The sequence below is a fragment of the Delphinus delphis genome, chromosome 3 (assembly GCF_949987515.2).
Source record: "Delphinus delphis chromosome 3, mDelDel1.2, whole genome shotgun sequence".
Lineage (NCBI taxonomy): Eukaryota > Metazoa > Chordata > Mammalia > Artiodactyla > Delphinidae > Delphinus > Delphinus delphis.
This window is the reverse complement of record NC_082685.1, coordinates 81,774,428-81,795,255: the sequence shown is the minus strand read 5'-3', so window position 1 is coordinate 81,795,255 and position 20,828 is coordinate 81,774,428. Positions and strand designations below refer to the sequence as shown.

Below are 20,828 nucleotides of genomic sequence, written 5' to 3'. Positions count from 1 at the left end.
TCTGTAAAGATTCCAATTCTAGAAAAATAAAGCTGGAGGTTATTAAATATTCAGTGAGTATGTCAACCTAAAGAAAAATCCAAATTTTCAAAATCATAGTACAACAGAACTCCAACTTATCAGGGCTTTTTTTTTTCCCCTTAAAGTAGAACAGGGACCTGACCAGGAAAGTAGGTTTGGAATAGACACCAAAAGGTTGAGGCAGAAATAAAGTCTGATACGAGGTTTCCCAGGATAAGAACACTTTTATACTTCCTTCTCAAGACAACTCAAAATTTTATATATCTGAATCATGCCTAACTAAGTTGGATATACATTATACTGTGCCTTCTTTAATGTTCCTAAACATATGGCTTTTTAAAGATTTTGTGAAATAATTGATTTCTGAAGTTACATTACTTCAACTATCAGCCTATCATGCCCACACCACCTAAGGTGGCCAGAAAAGTCCAACTAAGAGGAATTCTACCACCATAACTTAATGATAGTTCCAACTTCTTACACTTAATTTTCCAAAACAGGGTTAAAGGATCTCTCTCTCTGTTTTTTTCCTGGACGTGCCGCAGGCATGTGTGATCTTAGTTCCCTAGCCAGGGATCGAACCCACGTTCCCTGCATTGGAAGCACGGAGTCTTAACCACTGGACCACCAGGGAAGTCCCCAAAGCATCTCTTTTAATATAGCTTCTATCTTGCTTAAATCATAAACAGTAATGCAAGAAAATATAATTATAATGCTTTTCAATTCTTAAGAGTTTTCTATATGAAAGCCTTAAATCTAGATGGTAAATAAATGCTTACCTACTGCACAGAGAATTTCATACCATTCAAAACAGGACCGAAGAAAAAAATAGCCTACTGCACTTCCAAATGACATCTATTAAATCAGTATTTACAAAGAGCTTTCTACATTCCTCAACATTACTTTCCAAATCAGATCACACACCTACTCTTCATAACTGAGGGTGGAGAAGTTCCAAATGTCATTTTAATAAAAGCTATCCTTAGTACCATCTTAACAAGTTGATCATTACCTCAAGTAAGGGGGAAATGTTTCCCTTCTGAAGTTAGCACTCCCCTTACATATATGTGAGAATGAGGTTTCTCCTCACCATTATGTTACTTGGGTCTACTCCCTGTCTAACCCTTAAGCAATTATTTATTTATTTACAATATTCATGCACAGCACCAAGGCTTCACATTCGCAAAAGAAATAGCACAGTGAAAGGGCAAATAATTTAAATAAATTTATTTTAGCCAGTTTCATATTTAGAGAACTTGACCATATATATGAACTCTCTACAGACCATGTGCAACTCTTTCAGCTTATCTATCACAGTTCGTCATGCACCACTAAAATCAAGGTTACTTCAAAACCAAACCAAATCCCAACCAGCAGAAATTTTAAAAAGAAAATGACTTGCCTGTTTCAAAAGTATCCTGAAGCTTTCGTGGATGAAGTTTTTTTTCACATTTCTATTAAAAAACACAAACACACAACATACCATCTCCAGTTATTTCAATTATAAATAAGGAGATATAGTATCAAATTTCTCAGGAAGAGAATTAAACCATATAATCACCATGCCCACCTTGCATTGGTATTTTTAATTTTATTTTTATTTTTTTAAGCCTAAAACTGTTTTTAGCTCTTGAATACACATACAATATGGAAACACCAGAAAACAAGAAAATTATTCATTAAATTTCTCAACCCAGAGATAATTCCTATTAAAACTCCAGTACATCTTTCCAGCTTTTTTTCTATGAAGATATGTGTGAATGTATTTTCATATAATTATGTAACAAACAGAATTATTCTATACATAGTATTCTATAACCCATTTTTTAACATCTTTATTGGAGTATAATTGCTTTACAATGGTGTGTTAGTTTCTGCTTTATAAAAAAGTGAATCAGCTATACATATACATATATCCCCATATCTCCCCCCTCTTGCGTCTCCTTCCCACCCTCCCTATCCCACCCATCTAGGTGGACACAAAGCACCGAGCTGATCTCCCTGTGCTATGCGGCTGTTTCCCACTAGCTCTCTATTTTACATTTGGTAGTGTATATATGTCCATGCCACTCTCTCACTTCATCTCAGCTTACCCTTCCCACTCCCCGTGTCCTCAAGTCCATTCTCTACATCCGCGTCTTTATTCCTGTCCTGCTCCTAGGTTCTTCAGAACCACATTTTTTTAAGATTCCATATATATGTGTTAGCATACAGTATTTGTTTTTCTCTTTGACTTACTTCACTCTGTATAACAGACTCTAGGTCCACCCACCTCATTACAAATAACTCAATTTCGTTTCTTTTTATGGCTGAGTAATATTCCATTGTATATATGTGCCACATCTTCTTTATCCATTCATCTGTTGATGGACACTTAGGTTGCTTCCATGTCCTGGCTATTGTAAACAGAACTACAATGAACATTTTGGTACATGACTCTTTTTGAATTATTGTTTTCTCAGGGTTTATGCCCAGTAGTGGGATTGCTGGGTCATATGGTAGTTCTATTTTTAGTTTTTTAAGGAACCTCCATACTGTTCTCCATAGTGGCTGTATCAATTTACATTCCCACCAACAATGCAAGAGGGTTCCCTTTTCTCCACACCCTCTCCAGCATTTATTGTTTGTAGATTTTTTGATGATGGCCATTCTGACCGGTGTGAGATGATATCTCATTGTAGTTTTTTGCCTTTGCCCTGCAGGATCTTTTTTTTTTTTTAACATATTATTAGAGTATAATTGCTTTACAATGGTGTTATTAGTTTTGGCTTTATAACAAAGTGAATCAGCTATACATATGATTAGTGATGCTGAGCATCCTTTCATGTGTTTGTTGGCAATCTGTATATCTTCTTTGGAGAAATATCTGTTTAGGTCTTCTGCCTATTTTTGGATTGGATTGTTTGTTTTTTTTAATATTGAGCCACATCAGCTGCTTGTAAATTTTGGAGATTAATCCTTTGTCAGTTGCTTCATTTGCAAATATTTTCTCCCATTCTGAGGGCTGTCTTTTTGTTTTGTTTATGTTTTCCTTTGCTGTGCAAAAGCTTTTAAGTTTCATTAGGTCCCATTTGTTTATTTTTGTTTTTATTTCCATTTCTCTAGGAGGTGGGTCAAAAAGGATATAACCCACTTTTTAAATGTATATACTAGGAACATATTCCTTTTTCAATAAATACACATCTACACCATCACTTTTAATGACTACATGGTAGTCTATGGCATAGATCTACGATATTGCATTTAGTATTATCTTCTTGGATATTTAGATTATTTCCATGTTTTCATAACTAAGAGCAATGGAGTGAATATTCTTTAAATTTCTCTTCTAGGGAAACAAGGTAAGAACTTTTTCAGGCTTTCAATATAGCCAAACTACTCTCTAGGAGGCTGTACCAATTAGCAATTCTTAAGGGTTCTCAATATTCTCAACAATACATAAGTGGCTATCTTTTCATCTTTGCCAATCTAATGAGGAAAAGTGGCATCCTGTTTTATTTTACTTTCTTTGATTACACATTTATACATTTATCAGTCACTTTTAGTTCTTCCCTTATAAGCTGTTCATATACTTGTTCTCCATCATTAACTTTATTTTAAGAACTTATAAAAAATTTATTCAAGTTCTTTTAGACAAATATGAGTCATTTGTGAAGTTCCTCCCAAAAAATCAAGGATTTTGATTGGTATTGAATTAAATCTATGTATTAATTTGAGGAGAATTTACATTTGTATAGTACTATCATTTTAATCTGTGCAGCTTTTGTTAGGGACAGATGTTGAATGAGATTAAAAGCCTTCTGACCATCTATTAAGACTCTTCTTTGTTCTTGTCACTATTTCTACCAGAGTGGAGTACAATAATAGTAAAGGGCAAGTAGTCTAACAGTAAACTGATCTTTAACATGTGCTTGCTAGTGGAATCAATACACCCCAAGTTAAATCAACAGCACCTAGGGAATTCAAGGAAAATACTTTTGTTAAAAACTTGAAATTACTATTATCACCCACTGTTAAAGAAAGAAAAATAGGTGAAGATACAATAAGAAAATTCAACATAGAAATACCAGGACTGGGACTTCCCTGGTGGTGCAGTGGTTAAGAATCTGCCTGCCAATACAGAGGACACAGGTTCGATCCCTGGTCTGGGAAGATCCCACATGCCACGGAGCAACTAAGCCCGTGCGCCACAACTACTGAGGCCACAAGCCACAACTACTGAAGCCCGCACACCTAGAGCCCACGCTCCGCAACAAAGAAGCCACCACAATGAGCAGCCCGCACACCACAACCAACAGTAGCCCCCGCTCACTGCAACTAGAGGAAGCCTGCGTGCAGCAATGAAGACCCAACACAGCCAAAAATAAATTAATTAATTTTAAAAAATAATAAAAATAAAATAAATACATCTTTTAAAAAAAGGAAAGAAATACTGGGACTTACAGAAAAGATAAGCAAGGAGACTTACCAGTTTATGAATTACCTTCTGGAACACAGACTAAAAGAATGGAAGTAAATGCCTTAAAATGCTCACACGTATTTGTCTTTCAGCCTAGTCTAATGACTATGACACTGGCTATGAGTATTGTGTTTTATTTATTTTCGTTTTCTAAATTCTATCAACTTGAAGAAAACAAAAACACTGTGATGTTATTCCAAACTTTTAACTTCATTAAAATAATACAGACTCTATTTAGAAAAATATAGAGAGAATACTTAGGACTTGTCTAGAAAGCAGGGTTGACTACACACTGTTTCCAAAGTATTAAAATAAATCTAAATACCCACATATAGATAACCAACAAGAACCTACAGTATAGCACAGGGAACTCTACTCAATACTCTGTAATGACCTATATATGGGAACAGAATCTGAAAAAGAGTGGATATATGTATAACTGATTCACTTTGCTGTACAGCAGAAACTAACACAACATTGTAAATCAACTATACTCCAATAAAAATTAATTTAAAAAATAATAAATAGATAAATAAATACCCACATAAAAAGTAAAGATCAGTTGCACATTTGAATCAATGTGATAAACCTATAATTGAGAGTAGGCAGAGATTTTTTTAGTGGGTGAATAGTGCGCACACAGCAGGTTCATAAAAATCCTGTCAATATATCAATTCAACGTGTCTCGCCAATGCCCTTGCCCCATCTTAAAAAGCGTGAACTGCCTTCTTAGCATGAGAGCTGTTAACTCTTACCATCAAGGGATTCTGCTGCTTGCCTGGCTGGCTGTGGACCCCATTTGTTCTTTTCTTTTGATTAGGTGACTCTTGATACTGTTTTCTGCCATTTCCCCTCATACTTTGACTCTGTTTTTCCAATAAGAAGAAATAAAATGTAAACCTATAGCATAATGAAATAGGATAAAACAATATACCCCTATGAATGTATTTAGCTGGTTGAATCAGAGTTCAGCAAAGCACCCCCACCCAAAACCTTCCTTAAACACTGGAGAACCACTATCAATATATTTTCTTATAGAAGATAGTGCTTCACAAAGCAAGAGTCCTCAAAAGATATGAAACAGCAAATATAATGGTCCCTAGGAATCTTTCCACACCTCTTGCCTTATGCCATTTCTGCTCACAGACTGTGTTTACAAGCATGAGGAGTAAAAGAATAATGGGAGCAAGGAGAGGAACAACTTTGAAAACCTTATGTGACTGCCAAAGAAAACCTCTCTGTGAGGGAACACTTAGGCCCATTGACTACAGTCCTTAAAGCTGGAAACAGGCAGCCGATGTGATCACTGTTACCCTAAAATCTGCTTTAAATTATTAATAAACAAATAGGGATTTTTTAAATTAATAATCTCTTTTTATACAAAATAATAAAGACAACTGGTTTTTAAAATTTGGGCCATTATCCCTAAATTTAGACCTAAAACCGAAACATGCAGTAGTTGACATCTTGCTATTATACTGCTTTAACGAGTTAATTTTCTTAGAAAATAACTCTAAGTTTAACTTAAAACACAAAGTTTTTAAACATTAATTTGGCCTTAGAGGTCTTAAAAAGACAGCTATTTAAGAGGACTAGCTAAAACAGTGAGCAGAATAATTTTATTATTATTATAAAATGTATAAAAATACATTTATGTACATTCTATCTACCTACAGAAAAAATTAAGCAGTTCCTAAAATAGCTTGAAAACAACAAGCTAATTTAAAGAAAGAAAGGTAGGGAAATACAGCAGTCATGTTACCACAGACTTTTAATTCAATTTCATCCCATTCTTCTCGGTATTTACCTTTTATTGCGGTACCATATACATAAAATTTAGCACTTGAACCACTTGTAAATGTACAACTCAGTGGCAGTGTATAGTCACAATGTTGTGCAACCACCACCAGTATCCATCTCCAAAACTTTTTCATCATCTAAACAGAACTTCGTACCTATTAAATAATTCCATATTCCCTCCTGTCCCTCAGCCCTGGTAACCTCAAGTTAATTTCTGTCTATAAATTTGTCTATACTAGGCACCTCATGTAAGTGGAGTCATACAATATTTGTCCTTTTGTGTATGGCTTATTTCACTTAGCATGTGTTTAAGGTTCATCCATGTTGTAGCACGTACGTATCATAATTTCATTCCTTTTTTTTTTAAAAATATTTATTTATTCATTTGGCTGCACTGGGTCTTAGCTGCAGCATGAGGGATCCAGTTCCCTGACCAGGGATCCAACCCGGGCCCCCTGCATTGGGAGCGTGGAGTTTTAACCACTGGAACACCAGGGAAGTCCCTTTCATTCCTTTTTAAGGCCAAATAATATTCCTCTATATGTTTATTTTGTTTATCCATTAATCTGCTGACAGACACATGGGTTGACACATGGGTTGTTTCCACCTTTTGGCTATCATGAATAATGCTACTGTGAACACTGGGATATAAGTTACCTGTTTAAGTCCCTGCTTTCAATTCTTTTGAGTATGAGCCTAGGAATGGAATTGCTGGGTCATATGGTAATTCTATGTTTAACTATTTGACGAACCATCCAAACTGTTTTCCATGGCAGCTGCACCATTTTACATTCCCACCTGCAATGGACACGGGTTCCAATTTCCCTACATTCTTGTCAGCACTTATTATTCTCCATTTTTTAATTACATTTTTATTACTTCGTACCTAGTGGGTATTAATAGTATCTCCTGTGGTTTTGATTTGCATTCTACTAATGATTGTGAGCATCGTTTCATGTGCTTATTGGCCATTTGTATATATTCTTTAAAGAAATGTCTATTCAAGGTGTCTACCCATTTTTTTAATTGGGTTGTTTTGTTTGTAATTGAATTGTAGGAGTTCTCCATATATCCTGGATATTAATCCATTAGATATATGATTTGCAAATTCTCCCATTCCATGGGCTGTCTCTTCTCTTTTGATAGTGATCTCTGATGCACAAAAGTTTTTAATTTTGATGAAACCAGTATATTTTTAAAAGAATGAAAATAAAAACAGTGGTACCCAAATAGATGGCTAAAGTAATAAAGGCAGATACTACCATGGATTAGTAAGGATGTGGAACAAATGGAACTCTCATATATTTTGCTGGGGATATAAATTACCCGAGAATATTGAGTATATACTCAAGAACATAGGCATATCCACTGCTCCAACATTTCTACCCAATTCTATATACCCAAAAGAACTGTGTATGTTCCTCAAAAGACATGTACAGAAATATTCATAGCAGTATGGTTTGTAAAAGCCCCAAAGTGGAAACAACAAACATGTCCACTAAGAGTAGAATGGATAAATAAACTGTAATATAATCATACACCAGAATACAACACAGTAATGAACCTTTCACTGGTAGCATATTTACCAAAATCAGATGTTAATTCATATTACTTACTACACTGGATTAATACCAAAGCTGTAAAGGTTAAGGAGTCTCATCCCTACTTCAAATCACAAGTCAGAAACACAGGAGCCTTGGATTAACAATTCAGAACTCTACAACTGTTAATCTGTAATTCCTCAACTCAGATACATTCCAAAGTCAAATGAGCTAAAGTTATGAAAATCTTTAAATGTGTATCACTCACCTTTGCTTTTAAAAGGTCAGACATTTCAGAATGATTATTATTATATGGTTTTTGTTGCAGTGGTTGCCTGTGCTTTACCCACTGGTCACCGGGAGAACCTTCAGGAAATAATTGCTGACTGTGGCGGAATTTGGTTCGACTACACCAAGATTTAAAAAATAAAAATCAGATCAGAAAATTTTCACTTATAGTCTTTCTAACACCTGTTAGTTTATCTTACAGACTACAAATTTTACTTTATTTACTGTCTATCTCTGCCCACTGGAGTATAAGTTCCATGAGGGCAGGGGATTCTTGTTGACTCTGCCTATCACTTTACCCCCAGCACCCAGAGGAGTGCCTAGCATTCCATATTTCTTGAATGAATTAATACTCTTGTTATTTTTAATCCCAAAGTTTCCTAAATTTATTGATACCACTTCCTCCCTATAAATGATTGTACTTTTAAAAATCTGGGGAGTTCCCTGGCGGTCCAGTGGTTAGGACTCTGCGCTTCCCGTGCAGGGGGCACGGGTTCGATCCCTGGTTGGGGAACTAAGATCCCGCAAGCTGTGATGCATGCCCCCCCACCCCGCAAAAAGAAACACAACTGAAGAAAATAATTCTTTCATAAATTTAGAAATAAATTCAATAAATCAATCTAGTCGAAACAAACAAATGTCAGTGGATCTTCCTTCTTAACAGGACAGACAACTCAATTCTCAATTCTTTACTAGGATGCTTAAGTATGGAATTTGATCTGGCACAGGTCAGTTACGGACCCCGGCCATGCTGGAAGAGGATCTGAAAAATTAAGCTACATTGTGCAGCAAAAAATTCAGGAGCTCAAAAACGATGGAGAAGCAAATTAAATAAAGATCCAGTCTCAAATACTTATGCAAAAGAAACCAACTGTAACAGTAGTTTGTAGTAAAGATAAGAAATCGTATTCTGTAGTACCACATACATGTGTAATACAGTCCAGAGCCACTGATCCCAAGATCCATATTATAGTAAGATTGTTTTTGAATATTTCAGAATCTGTCCCCTTTCCCATTTAAAAACTGTAATTAAATTGCAGACTCTCTACTCTTTCTTTAGACAAAACCCAGATATTTCCTCCAACACATCAATAGATGTTATTCTATATGCTAAAAACAGACACCACCCTGCCTAAGCAACCTGAAATTTGGTTAAAGAAGTTATTTATTGTCTCATTCCATTCTCTAGGACCACAAACCCTAACACTGGCTGAAATATGTGGGAATCTTATCACACACTATGGTGGACAGATTCTCCCAAATATGAACAGTGACACAATTTCTTTTCAAACAGTGTCACTATTTCATGACTTTTTAGTAGTGATTGGATTTTTTTAATCTTGACTACATTCCTGTCTACTTTACTCTTTTTCCTTTTTATTGCTTCCCTTATGTTTAGTAGTATATAATTTGGTGATTATAATCATAGATTCTGAAAGGCAGAAATGACCTTTCAAGGCATTTAGTCTAATCTCCTATCCTCATAAAATTCAACTAAAATGGCATATTCCCTATGTGTTTAAAAAATATTGACTGCAGATGTGTTACTCCTATTGTTTACTTTTTAAAGCTCTGGGATAAAAACAGAACACCTAAATTAGAGAAAGTATAAAAAGCAACTCTCTCTGAACCTAACAAAGGCAAAGTTCTAGCAAGCTGATTACAAATACATATACTTATTTAAGAAAATTACTTACTCAGCCTACTCTATAATTGTGATTTGGATATAATTACATTCCAACCAAGAAAATGCTCTTTGCGGCTCATGTCCATGTAATAGTCACTCTTTATAATATACAGTCTAGGCTAGGGAAAGAAAAGAAGCAAGCCCAAGCCTTCACAGTGCTATCTTTCTGAACAAATTATACATACACCAGCATCCCTCATCTCCTCTACACAAAAACAAACTTCAATCTATTCCCCCCATTCAACCATCTTCAGAAACTCAATTATTTCTAAAGTAAAGATATGAGAACAGGGAAGTAACAGTATAAATATACATACAGAGGATTTTTGTCTTTTCCTCATAGTCTATCTATCCATCTAAAAAGTTGATAAGCTCTTATGTATACCATTTTAAAATATGCCTGAAGCTCCTTTCCAAATTCCACTAACCTCTCATCAAAAACCCTTAAAATTTTTTTCAATTATTTGTGAGACCAGTAACAAAATAGTACCTACAAAAAGGAAGCCAACACCTCTACAAACTTTATAAGCAAAATGTCACTGCATTAAAAACTATCAAAAAGTCAGAATCCTACGCATATATTTCTTTACCTCAATTTTTCCACAGTGGGTTTAGCTGGTGTACTACCAGCTGAGGAAAATCCATTGTCGCTATCTGAGGAATCGCCAAATCTTCGAGAAAGCCAGTCCCTTAACGGTCTATGGAAACATTAAGAATTCAATTTTAAAACTTGGCTATGTAAAGAAACTCACTATCAGAATTTATGAAGTTTTGTATTTAAAGAAATACGAACATACCTGATAAAAGGAATGGCCATAAAAAATTTGTTTGGTGCCAAACCAAGTTTGGATTTTGGGGTCATATCATTTCTATGACAGGGCAATTTCTCAATGGAGAACCACTCAATGTTCTGAAACACAAGAAAATAATTCATTTTGTTAGTTACTTATTATCAAGGAGTTTCTAAAAGCAATTTCCTACATCATTTAATTGGGATACTGTCCAGCAATCTGAAAATACTTTTCAATTACATACCCGAATTTCTCTTCTGGTTTTCGGGTTAAATTTGGTATCTTTTGGAATTCCTGGAATGATGTACAAACGAGCAAGCTGGTCATTGATTCGAAGTTCAATGTAATCATCCTTACAAATATAATCTTTAATATCAAAACCAGTTTCTTCAAAGACCTGGAAATAACAAATTTGGATGATGATTTTCAAGTTTTGCTGTTAGACCTTCAGTTCATTAAAATTTGTTTATATCAAAGACAAAAATTTGGGACTTCCCTGGTGGAGCAGTGGTTAAGAATCTGCCTGCCAATGCAGAGGACACGGGTTCGAGCCCTGGTCCGGGAAGATTCCCACAAGCTACGGAGCAACTAAGCCCGTATGCCACAACTACTGAGCCCACATGCCACAATTAACCAAGCCGGCGCGCCTGGAGCCCGAGCTCTGCAACAAAGAGACGCCACCCCAATGAGAAGCCGGCGCACCGCAACGAAGAGTGGCCCCCACTCGCCACAACTAGAGACAAGCCCACACGCAGCAACGAAGACCCAACGCAGCCATACATACATTCATTCATTCATTTAAAAACCACTAAGGAAAAAGTCAGAATATTTCAGGGTCTAGTTCTAGCTGTGCCTCTGTTGAACTGTTCACTATGGAAAAACCTCCTTGCATACCTGAGCCTAAGTTTCTTCACCTATTCAGTGAAGGGCAACGTGGGAAATTGTGACTTACAATAATATATATTTGGTCACTGTCCCCCTTTCTGGTACAAGATCTCCTAAAACCCTTGGAATGTCTTAAAGTGACGAAAGCAAGAGTGTCTTTTGTTATGTTAATTAGGTGACTTAAGAAGCCCCTGTAAGGATTGAGTAAGGACTGAAGCTGGTCGCCAGGTGATTAAGAGGGCTGGAACTTTCAGCCCCTCCTCCCCCACACCTCCAGGGATTGAGCTCAATCGCTAATGGCCAATGATTTAATCAATCATGACTATGAAATGAAGCCCCCCCTAAAAACCCAAAAGGAGAGTTTCTGGTTTGGTGAACACATGAAGATTTGGGCATAGCAGTGCTCTAGAAGAGAGCATGAAAGCTCCTTGCCCTTTCCCTATACCTTGCCCTATGTATTTATGTCTTCCATTTGGCTATTTCTGAGTTATATCCTTTTATTACAATAAACTGATAATCTAGTAAGAAAAACTGAATTCTGAATTCTGCGAATCACTCTAGCAAATTAATCAAACCCAAGGAGGAGCTCAGAAGCACAAATGACAACCTGGACTTGCGATTGGCATCTGAAGCAAAGGAGGGTCTTATGGGACTGAGCCCTTAACATGTGGAATGGGATGCTATCTCCAGGTAGATAGCGTCAGAATTGAGTTGAATTGTAGGACACCCAGCTGACGTCCAAAACTTGCCACACACACACACACACACACACACACACACACACACAATGTAATTGGGTCCAGAACCCTTAAGATGTTAGAATACATCAGTGGTTCCCACTCTGTGGGAAGTCACTGGGAACTCCGTATGGATTTTATTCACCGCAACCACAAATCTATATGTATACCAAGCTACAGAATGAAAAGTGTCTTACACCAGCGGCCCGTTTCGTGGAAGACAATTTTTCCACGGACCGGGGTTGCAGGGCTGGGTGGGCGCCGCTCACCTCCTGCCATGCAGCCTGGTTCCTAACAGGCTGCTGACTGGTACCATTCCGTGGCCCAGGGGTTGGGAGCCCCCGTCTTTCACAAAGAAAACCATTTCTCAAACATGAAAACGGAATGTGATTAATACTAATAGTTAAGTGGGCAGATTCCAAGAGTATAGCTACAACCACATTTGCACGTGTGTGTGTGGGGAGGTGTTGTAAATGCACTAAAAATGAGAACTAGTGAAGTGGATTAATGGTTCTAAAACTGCCTTTCCTCACCGTGCCTCAAGGACTGCAGGAGCGTAAATCTCAGGAATAAAATGTCACATCTAACCCTCACCTTTTCCTTCAGCCAGAGGAGCCATTCTTAATTTGATTAAAATCCCGGGCTTCTGCTTAAAATTTAAAAAGCACTGGTATCTTCTAGCCTTAAAGTTCTCCTTCAGATAACATTTGTGTTCTGTGACCAAGTCCTTCCCCACTTCACCCCCAAATGAAAAGGCTTTGGAGCTTTAGTGTCTAGTAACCAGTGTGCATCTTTTACACTGGAGTTCGTTCCTCCTCTTGCCTCTAGTTTCAGCACCTTCTAACCAATCAGTGGGACAGAACATGCACAGGCCTGAATCTCTTACAAGGTATGGGTGTGAAGGAGATATTTCTATCCATTTTTTTTTTTGTCTCTTCCCTCCTTCTCTTGCCAGGACATCTGACAAGAGAAAGGTACATCTTTCTACCTTCCCCAACAAGGGCACATCTATACTTGTCTCAAACATGTGTAGACTGTAACTCCCAATTTAAGCTCCTCTACGACACCTAACTCATTTCTGTATACTACCTTTCCCTAATTTCAAGATACTAGGTGAATATACTTACTTGAAAACTGCTCTATGGTATATAGAAAAAACAGACATTATTTGTATTTCCTACTTCTAGAAATGACAGAGTGGGAACAGAAATACAGATATGCTACCAAAAAAAAAAAAAGTTTTCTTGTCCTAAACCAAAACTATACACCTTTTCCAAAATAAAATTCTTTTACAAATTGTGGATTTATTTCACAACTCATGTATGCTATCTGGAGTGAAAGTCCAGATACTTTGGTTTTCCTTTTCTTTGCAACTAAGGTCTACCCTACTCTACTGCTTCAGACATAGCTTAAAAAAAATTGTTTTAATTGTAAATCAATCAGGATGGATATTAGATTTATAACTGTAACAATTAGGACTGGTTTACCTGAAAGTTTACACATCAGTGACATAAAATTGTTTCTCTTCAGAGTTTCCATTAAGAAGGTCAAAAGGGAAGACATAAACCAGAAGACATTCACAATACACTCAAATCCAGACTATATTAAAAAGTCCTATATATCCACAGGACAAGTAAACCAACTTTTTAAAAAAATGGGTAACATGTAAGTGGGTACTTAATAAAAGAGCACATTCAAATGGCCAATAAGAATATGACAATGTGGTCAACATCATTAGACTTCAGAGATACATAAATTAGAAGCACAATGACAATTACATTCCCATGAGAATGACTAAAATTTTTTTAAATTGATATAATTAACATTATATTAACTTCAGATATACAACATAATTAACTTTTTGTATATATTGAGGAATGACCATAAAATTTTTCCCAGTTTTACTGATATAATTGATATATACCATTGCTTAACTTTAAGGTGTACAGCTTAACGGTTTGACTTGTAATGAGAACTCACTGTAATGATAACTCTTAGGATCTACTCTCTGAGCAACTTACATACGTATCATACAGCAGTGTTAACTACAGTCATGTTGTTCACTGCATCCCTAGTACTTATTTATCTTCTAACTCAGTTTGTGCCTTTTGACCAGCTTCCTACAATTCTCCTCTACACGCACACACCCTCTGATAACCACAAAACTGATCTCTCCCTCTATGAGTTTTGTTTTTTCAAATTCCACATGTAAGTGAGACCATACAGTACCTGTCTTTGTCTGACTTATTTCATTTTGCATAATGCTCTCAATGTCCATCCATAGCGCAAATGGCAGGATTCTTTTTTTTTTTAACAGCTGAAATATATTCCATTGTGAATATAACATACCACATATTCTTTAACCATTCATCGATGAACACTTAGGTTGTTTCCATGTCTTGGCTGTTGTAAAAAATGCTATGAACATAAGAATGCAGATACCTTTTCAAGTTAGCATTTTCATTTCCTTTGGATATATTCCCACTAGTGGAATTGCTGGATCATATGGTAGTTGTAATTTAATTTTTTGAGGATCCTCCATACAGCTTTGCATAGTGGCTGTACCAGTTTACAATCTCAGTAACAGTGAACAAGGGATCCCTTTTCTCCACATTCATCTGTCTTTTTAAGGTGGCCATTCTAACAGGCATAAGAGATATATCATTGTGGTTTTGATTTCTATTTGCCTAATAACCTAGTGATGTTGAGCATCTTTTCACATACCTCTATCTTCCATTCCATTAGCCATTCCTCTATCTTCTTTGGAAAAATGTATATTCAGGTCTTTTGCCCATTTTTTAATTGAATTATTTGTTGAGTTGTATGAGTTCTTTATACATTTTAGCTATTAACCCCTTATCAAATATATGGTTTTCGAGTATTTTCTCCCATTCCGTAGGCTGTCGTTCTACTTTGTTGACTGTTTCTCTTGCTGTACAGAAGCTTTTGGGTTGATGTAGTCGCACTTGCTTATTTTGGTGCTTATGCTTTTGGTGTCATAGCCAAAAAATCATTGCCAAGACCCATGTCAAGGAGTTTTTATCCTGTTTTCTTCTAGGAGTTTTATAGTTTCAGGTCTTACATTTAAATTTAAGTATTTAATCCATTTCAAGTTAACTTCTGTGAGTGGTATAAGTCAGGGATCTAGTTTCATTCTTTTACATGAGAATATCCAATTTCTCCAGCACAATTTACTGAAGAGACTTCTTTTCTCCATTCAGTTTTCTTGGCTCCCTCTTCAAATATTAGCTGACCATATACGTGTGGGTTTATTTCTGGGATCTCAGTTCTATTCCATTGATCTATATATTTGTCTGTTTTTATACCAGTGCCATACTGTTTTAATTACTATAGCTTTATAGTATAGCTTGAAATCAGGCAGTGTGATGCCTTCCACTTTGTTCTTCTTTCTCAGGATTGCTTTGGCTATTCAGAGTCTTTGGTGGTTACATATACATTTTAGAATTTCTTTTCTAATTCTGTAAAAATAATGTCATTGAAATCTTGAAAGGGATCACACTGAATCTAGACATGGTTTTTGGCAGTAATGACATTAAACAATATTAATTCTCGCACTCCATGAACATGGGATAAAAATTTTTAAATTGGTAATTCTATGTGTAGGTCAGGACAACTAGAACTGTCATATGCGGGTGGTGGGAATGTAAATCGGTTCAACCACCTGGAAAACCATTGGCAGTAGATATGCAACTTCCCTATGACTCAAATAATTCCACTCCTAGAGAAATGAAGGCTTATTTTCCTCAAAGGACATGTATAAGAATATTTACAGCAGTTTTATTCTGAATAGCCAAAAACTGGATACAATCCAATGCATAAGAGAATGGACAAACTGTGGTATATTTGTACACTGGAATATAACAAAGAGCAATTAAAAAGGACCAACTGCTAATATACACAACAACATAGATGAATCTCACAGGCATTATACTGAGCCAAAGACATAAAACACAAAAAATAACTATTGCAAAATCCTAATTATATGAAGCTCAAGACCAGGCAAAACTAATCAATGGTGATAGAAGTCAAGATAGTGGTTCCCTTCAGGAAATGTGGGGGAAAGAAGGCATTGACTAAGAAGGGGCAGGAAAGAATCTTCTGAGGTGCTGAAAATATTCTTTGACCTAGGTGGTGGTTTCACAGGTATATACATATATAAAAATGAATAACCTGTTAAGATTAGTGTATTTTATGTTCTTATCCTCCAACAAAAAAGTTTTAAAATAACTTTATATAGTTCTTAATTCTATTTTTACAGTTATTCCCTTTAACTATCTTCTTTGAATAATACCTTATAATCAGAAATTAGTATACATTCCAGTCACGTATGTCTGTATAATAATTAGAAACTATGCTAAAGGTAAACTGTATATTCTAAGTTCCTTGTGAGCAGAGCCTGTTACCAAACAGAATCTAACTGAATACATGCTTACTAAAACAAGTATTGGAGGACCGAGGGGCTGTTTCAGATTAGAGACTGAAAACATAACAATTAAATGCAAATACAGTACATGAGCCTGGATAGGATCGTGGAGGGAGAAGGGGGTGGAAACTGCAGAAAAGGACCATAATGGATCAACTAGTAAATATGAATATGAATTGTCCGTTAGATAACAGAACCTATCAATGTCCCACTCCTGAATTTGATAATTACACTGTGCTTATATAAGAGAACTTCCCACTTCTTAAAATTTACATGCGTAAATAATTAGGGGTTAAGGGGCATTTTGTCTGCAATTTACTCCTAAAGTATTTAGCAATAATAATAAAAACCATTCACCCATATGTATCAAAAGTAATAAAGCAAATATGGCAAAATATTAACAGGTGAATCTATTCTTTATATTATTCTTACTATTTTTCTCTATACTTGAAATTCTCTCAATAGTAACACAATTTTAAAGAGTAACATGTAATTAATGTTTAGGTTTTTCTAGTGCATTCATTCAAATATATCCTGTGTGCTTAGTAAGTGGTAGGTACTGTCCTAGGCACTGACTTCAGAAATGAATAAAGCAAGCGCTGCTCTTTAAAGAGCTCCATCTAAAAAAGAAATGATAACTGCAATATGATATACGTGCCAAAAGGTAGGTGGGTTCTATGGGAGTACAGAATCAGGGTGCCTAACTCAGCCTTGGTTAAAGGTAAGGTGTGATTGTGAGTTGGGGTGGTCACCTCTGGAAGGCTGTCATGGGCAGCATCCTATTCTGCTGGATACACTTGAGCTAGGACTTGAAAGATGAACAGAAGTTTGCCAGATAGAAAGAAAAAGACATTCCATTCACATAGCTGGAAATGGCTACAGCTGAAGAATTATATGAGAGGAAATGGTACAACATGAGGCCATCAGCCTAGTTTAACAAAGGCAGCTTGAAACCCTGTACAACCAAACTTAGAATAAACATAATATAGTGACAGACCTCAATTCTAAAAGTGATAAAGACTGATTTACCTCTAAAATTAGGTATTCATGGGCTTCCCTGGTGGTGCAGTGGTTGAGAGTCCGCCTGCCAATGCACGGGACACGGGTTCGTGCCCCGTTCCGGGAAGATCCCACATGCCGCAGAGCGGCTGGGCCCGTGAGCCATGACCGCTGAGCCTTGTGCGTCCGGAGCCTGTGCTCCGCAACGGGAGAGGCCACAGCAGTGAGAGGCCCGCGTACCGCAAAAAAAAAAAAAAATAAATAAATAAAATAATAATAATAAAATTAGGTATTCATTCTCAACAAATATTTACCAGGAAAAAATTTTAATAGCTCACTTACATGTATAGACAACAAATATAAAAATTTTAATACCATACCTTCTGTGTATCAAATCCATTCCTGTATTATAATACAGACTTAATGTTCCTGGCACATGGAATAGGACTAATGTCTCAAATGATATCAGATAAAAATCTCTACATAAGAGTAAAGAAATGTGCTACCCAAAGAACACCAGCATAGACAATGAAATCCTCTGCATAAAATCTATGTCCTATAAGCCTACAAGAGGTAGAATAAACCAATAATTCCTCTGTACAAATTCTATCAAGATTAAATCACATAAATGCATATTAGAGCTTTATTAGAATAAAATATGTTGTTCTGACAAATAAGCAACAATATGAAATCTTGAAACCACAAGTGAACTGCCAAGTATTCCTTGTTTTCTCAAAAACAGTTGGTGTTTCACTGCAACTAACAACAAAAATATACTAAGGTTACCCTGATATAGCCTTTCAATAATATCTAGAAAACATTTTTCATATCCCTGTCCTAAATCTACTTCACTGAATACAAGTGATCAGAAATAGGGACTTCCCTGGTGGCGCAGTGGTTGAGAATCCACATGCCAATGCAGGGGACATGGGTTCGAGCCCTGGTCTGGGAAGATCCCACATGCTGCGGAGCAACTAGGCCCGTGAGCCACAACTACTGAGCCTGCGCGTCTGGAGCCTGCGCTCCGCAACAAGAGAGGCCGCGATAGTGAGAGGCCCGCGCACTGCGATGAAGAGTGGCCCCCGCTTGCCACAACTAGAGAAAGCCCTCGCACAGAAACGAAGACCCAATACAGCAAAAATAAATAAATAAATAAATAACTCCTACCCTCAACATCTTCAAAAAAAAAAAAAACATAAACTCCTATAAATGGAATAAAAATCTGGTTTTTAACTAAGACACTGGTGGTTCCTCCCCTCCCTCAAACAGTGTTGCTTTTATTATACTGCAGTACCACCAAGTGGCAGAAGGATACACTGCAACTCTAGCACTGCTAGTTGAATACTTCATCACTCAAAAATGGCAACTACTATGGATTGAACCCTCCAAAATTCTTACGTTGAAGACCTAACCCCCAATATGACTGTATTTGGAGATAGGGCCTCTGAGGAGGTGTTACAGGTTAAATGAGGTCATATGGGTGGGGCTCTAATCCAACAGGGCTAGTGCCCTTATGAAAAACAGGAGATGCTAGCACACTAGCTCTCGGGGCACTCACACAGGCACCTGGCAAAGGTCACATGAGCATGCAGAGAAAAGGCAGCCAACTGCAAGCCAGGATCAGAGTCCTCACCAAGAAGTCAATCAGCAGGCAGCTTGATCTTAGACTTCCCAGCCTCCAGAGAAGTAGAAAATAAATTTCTATTGTTTAAGCCACCCAGTCTGTGGTATTTTGTTATGGCAGCCTGAGTGGACTAATACAGCAATGCTCCACCTTAGTCCCAAAACTTTTCTCTTTACGAAAAAAGTATTCACTTAAAAATCAGGAATAAAAGTCAAAAGACTTGACTTTAAAACTTCTAGCCTCAAAATTTACAGAAATTAAAGTTAAATCTTCTTTGACAAGTTCTTTTATCAGCTAAAAGAGACTATTATTTAGATCAGAAAGGTTAGAAGTTAGGATTAATTCTTATTATCAAAGGGAACATTTTTTTCCCTGAAATTAAAGGACTGTGGTTCCTAAGTATGCTTGTGCTTTCCTCAGAGCAAGACAAAAACTCTAAAACAGGGGGAAAAAATTCATATTGATCCAACAGAAAGCTAAATGTTATTAGGAAATAGATAGATGTACTTAAAAATCACAAATTCCTTCTGTTTTCATCTGTTTAGAAATTCTCACCCATTTATAAATATTCCTTAACTGCCTATATAGCAGTCAAGAACATCAACTCCAGAACCCAAATACCTAAATATCTCTGTTTTGCTGCTTACTGTAAGACCGTGAGCATGTTACTAAACTGCTCTGTTTCAGTTACCCCCACCTGTAAAATGGAGATAACAATTTCCCATAATGGTTGTATCTTTCCCCAAAGGATTCTCTTTAGATCCTACAATCCACACTCCATTCTCCCACTTCCCATCGCCCCAAGAATAAATTTTATTTACTTTCTTACAAATTACAATGATGCACAGTCATTACTGAAATCAGCATCACATAGATAGGACAACTTTTTATCTTAGTATCCCAGAGCAGAGAACAAACAAGATAAACCAAAGTGAAAACTGTCTCAGTTCACAGGTTAACTTACTTTTTTACCCTGAATATCCTATTTCTGCATCATCCTGACTCTTTATAATACAGTGCATAAAACTCATCAGAGGGAGGTTTCCAGCACTCCTGGGTCTAGGGTCATTCTTCAGTTTTTCCAAGGTTAGGTATTTGATTCCTCCAAGAAGATCCAATTCCAGAGACAGCTCATTTCACACAATTTAGCCTAAATTTGTTATTCCAGTTATTATCTTTTCTGGACTTGGACAACTATCTCACTACTGTAGGACTAGTCTAACTCCATGTTTAAGATCTACAGATCAATTCCTCTAAGTAGGATGCTATGGTTCCCATTTTGTCCTTCCTTATAAGCAAGATGACTACAAAAATTGAAGGTATAAAAAGGGAAGACTTTACAAGTACTGTACATCTCCTGCCATATACAGAAAAGAAAGGAAAAGCTCTTAGAGGATGTGGCAATTTCTCACCTGCTTCCTAAATAGCTTTCGATTTTAAAGGGTGGGCATAAACCTTCACCTACTTGTACAGAAAAAGCTTTGTCTATACGCTGTTGCAAATACTTGCTTAGATAAGTTGTTCCATACTCAATTTAAAATGCAGCATTTTC

General features: G+C 36.5%; 1 protein-coding gene across 3 annotated transcripts in view; it reads right to left on the bottom strand.

Moving 5' to 3' along the window:
* Positions 1-20,828, bottom strand: part of DCP2 (decapping mRNA 2) — a 50,424-nt gene that overhangs the window by 8,558 nt on the left and 21,038 nt on the right. The window contains exons 5-10 of one of the 3 annotated variants that reach the window (XM_060009027.1): positions 10,832-10,984; positions 10,594-10,706; positions 10,387-10,494; positions 8,090-8,228; positions 5,236-5,346; positions 1,424-1,475 (exon numbers count right to left, since the gene is read on the bottom strand). In XM_060009027.1, the coding sequence (XP_059865010.1) occupies positions 1,424-1,475; positions 5,236-5,346; positions 8,090-8,228; positions 10,387-10,494; positions 10,594-10,706; positions 10,832-10,984 (676 nt within the window). Of the gene's footprint in view, positions 1-1,423; positions 1,476-2,187; positions 2,418-5,235; positions 5,347-8,089; positions 8,229-10,386; positions 10,495-10,593; positions 10,707-10,831; positions 10,985-20,828 lie in introns of those variants that run through there. The other 2 variants (XM_060009029.1, XM_060009028.1) reach the window with 2 other exon arrangements.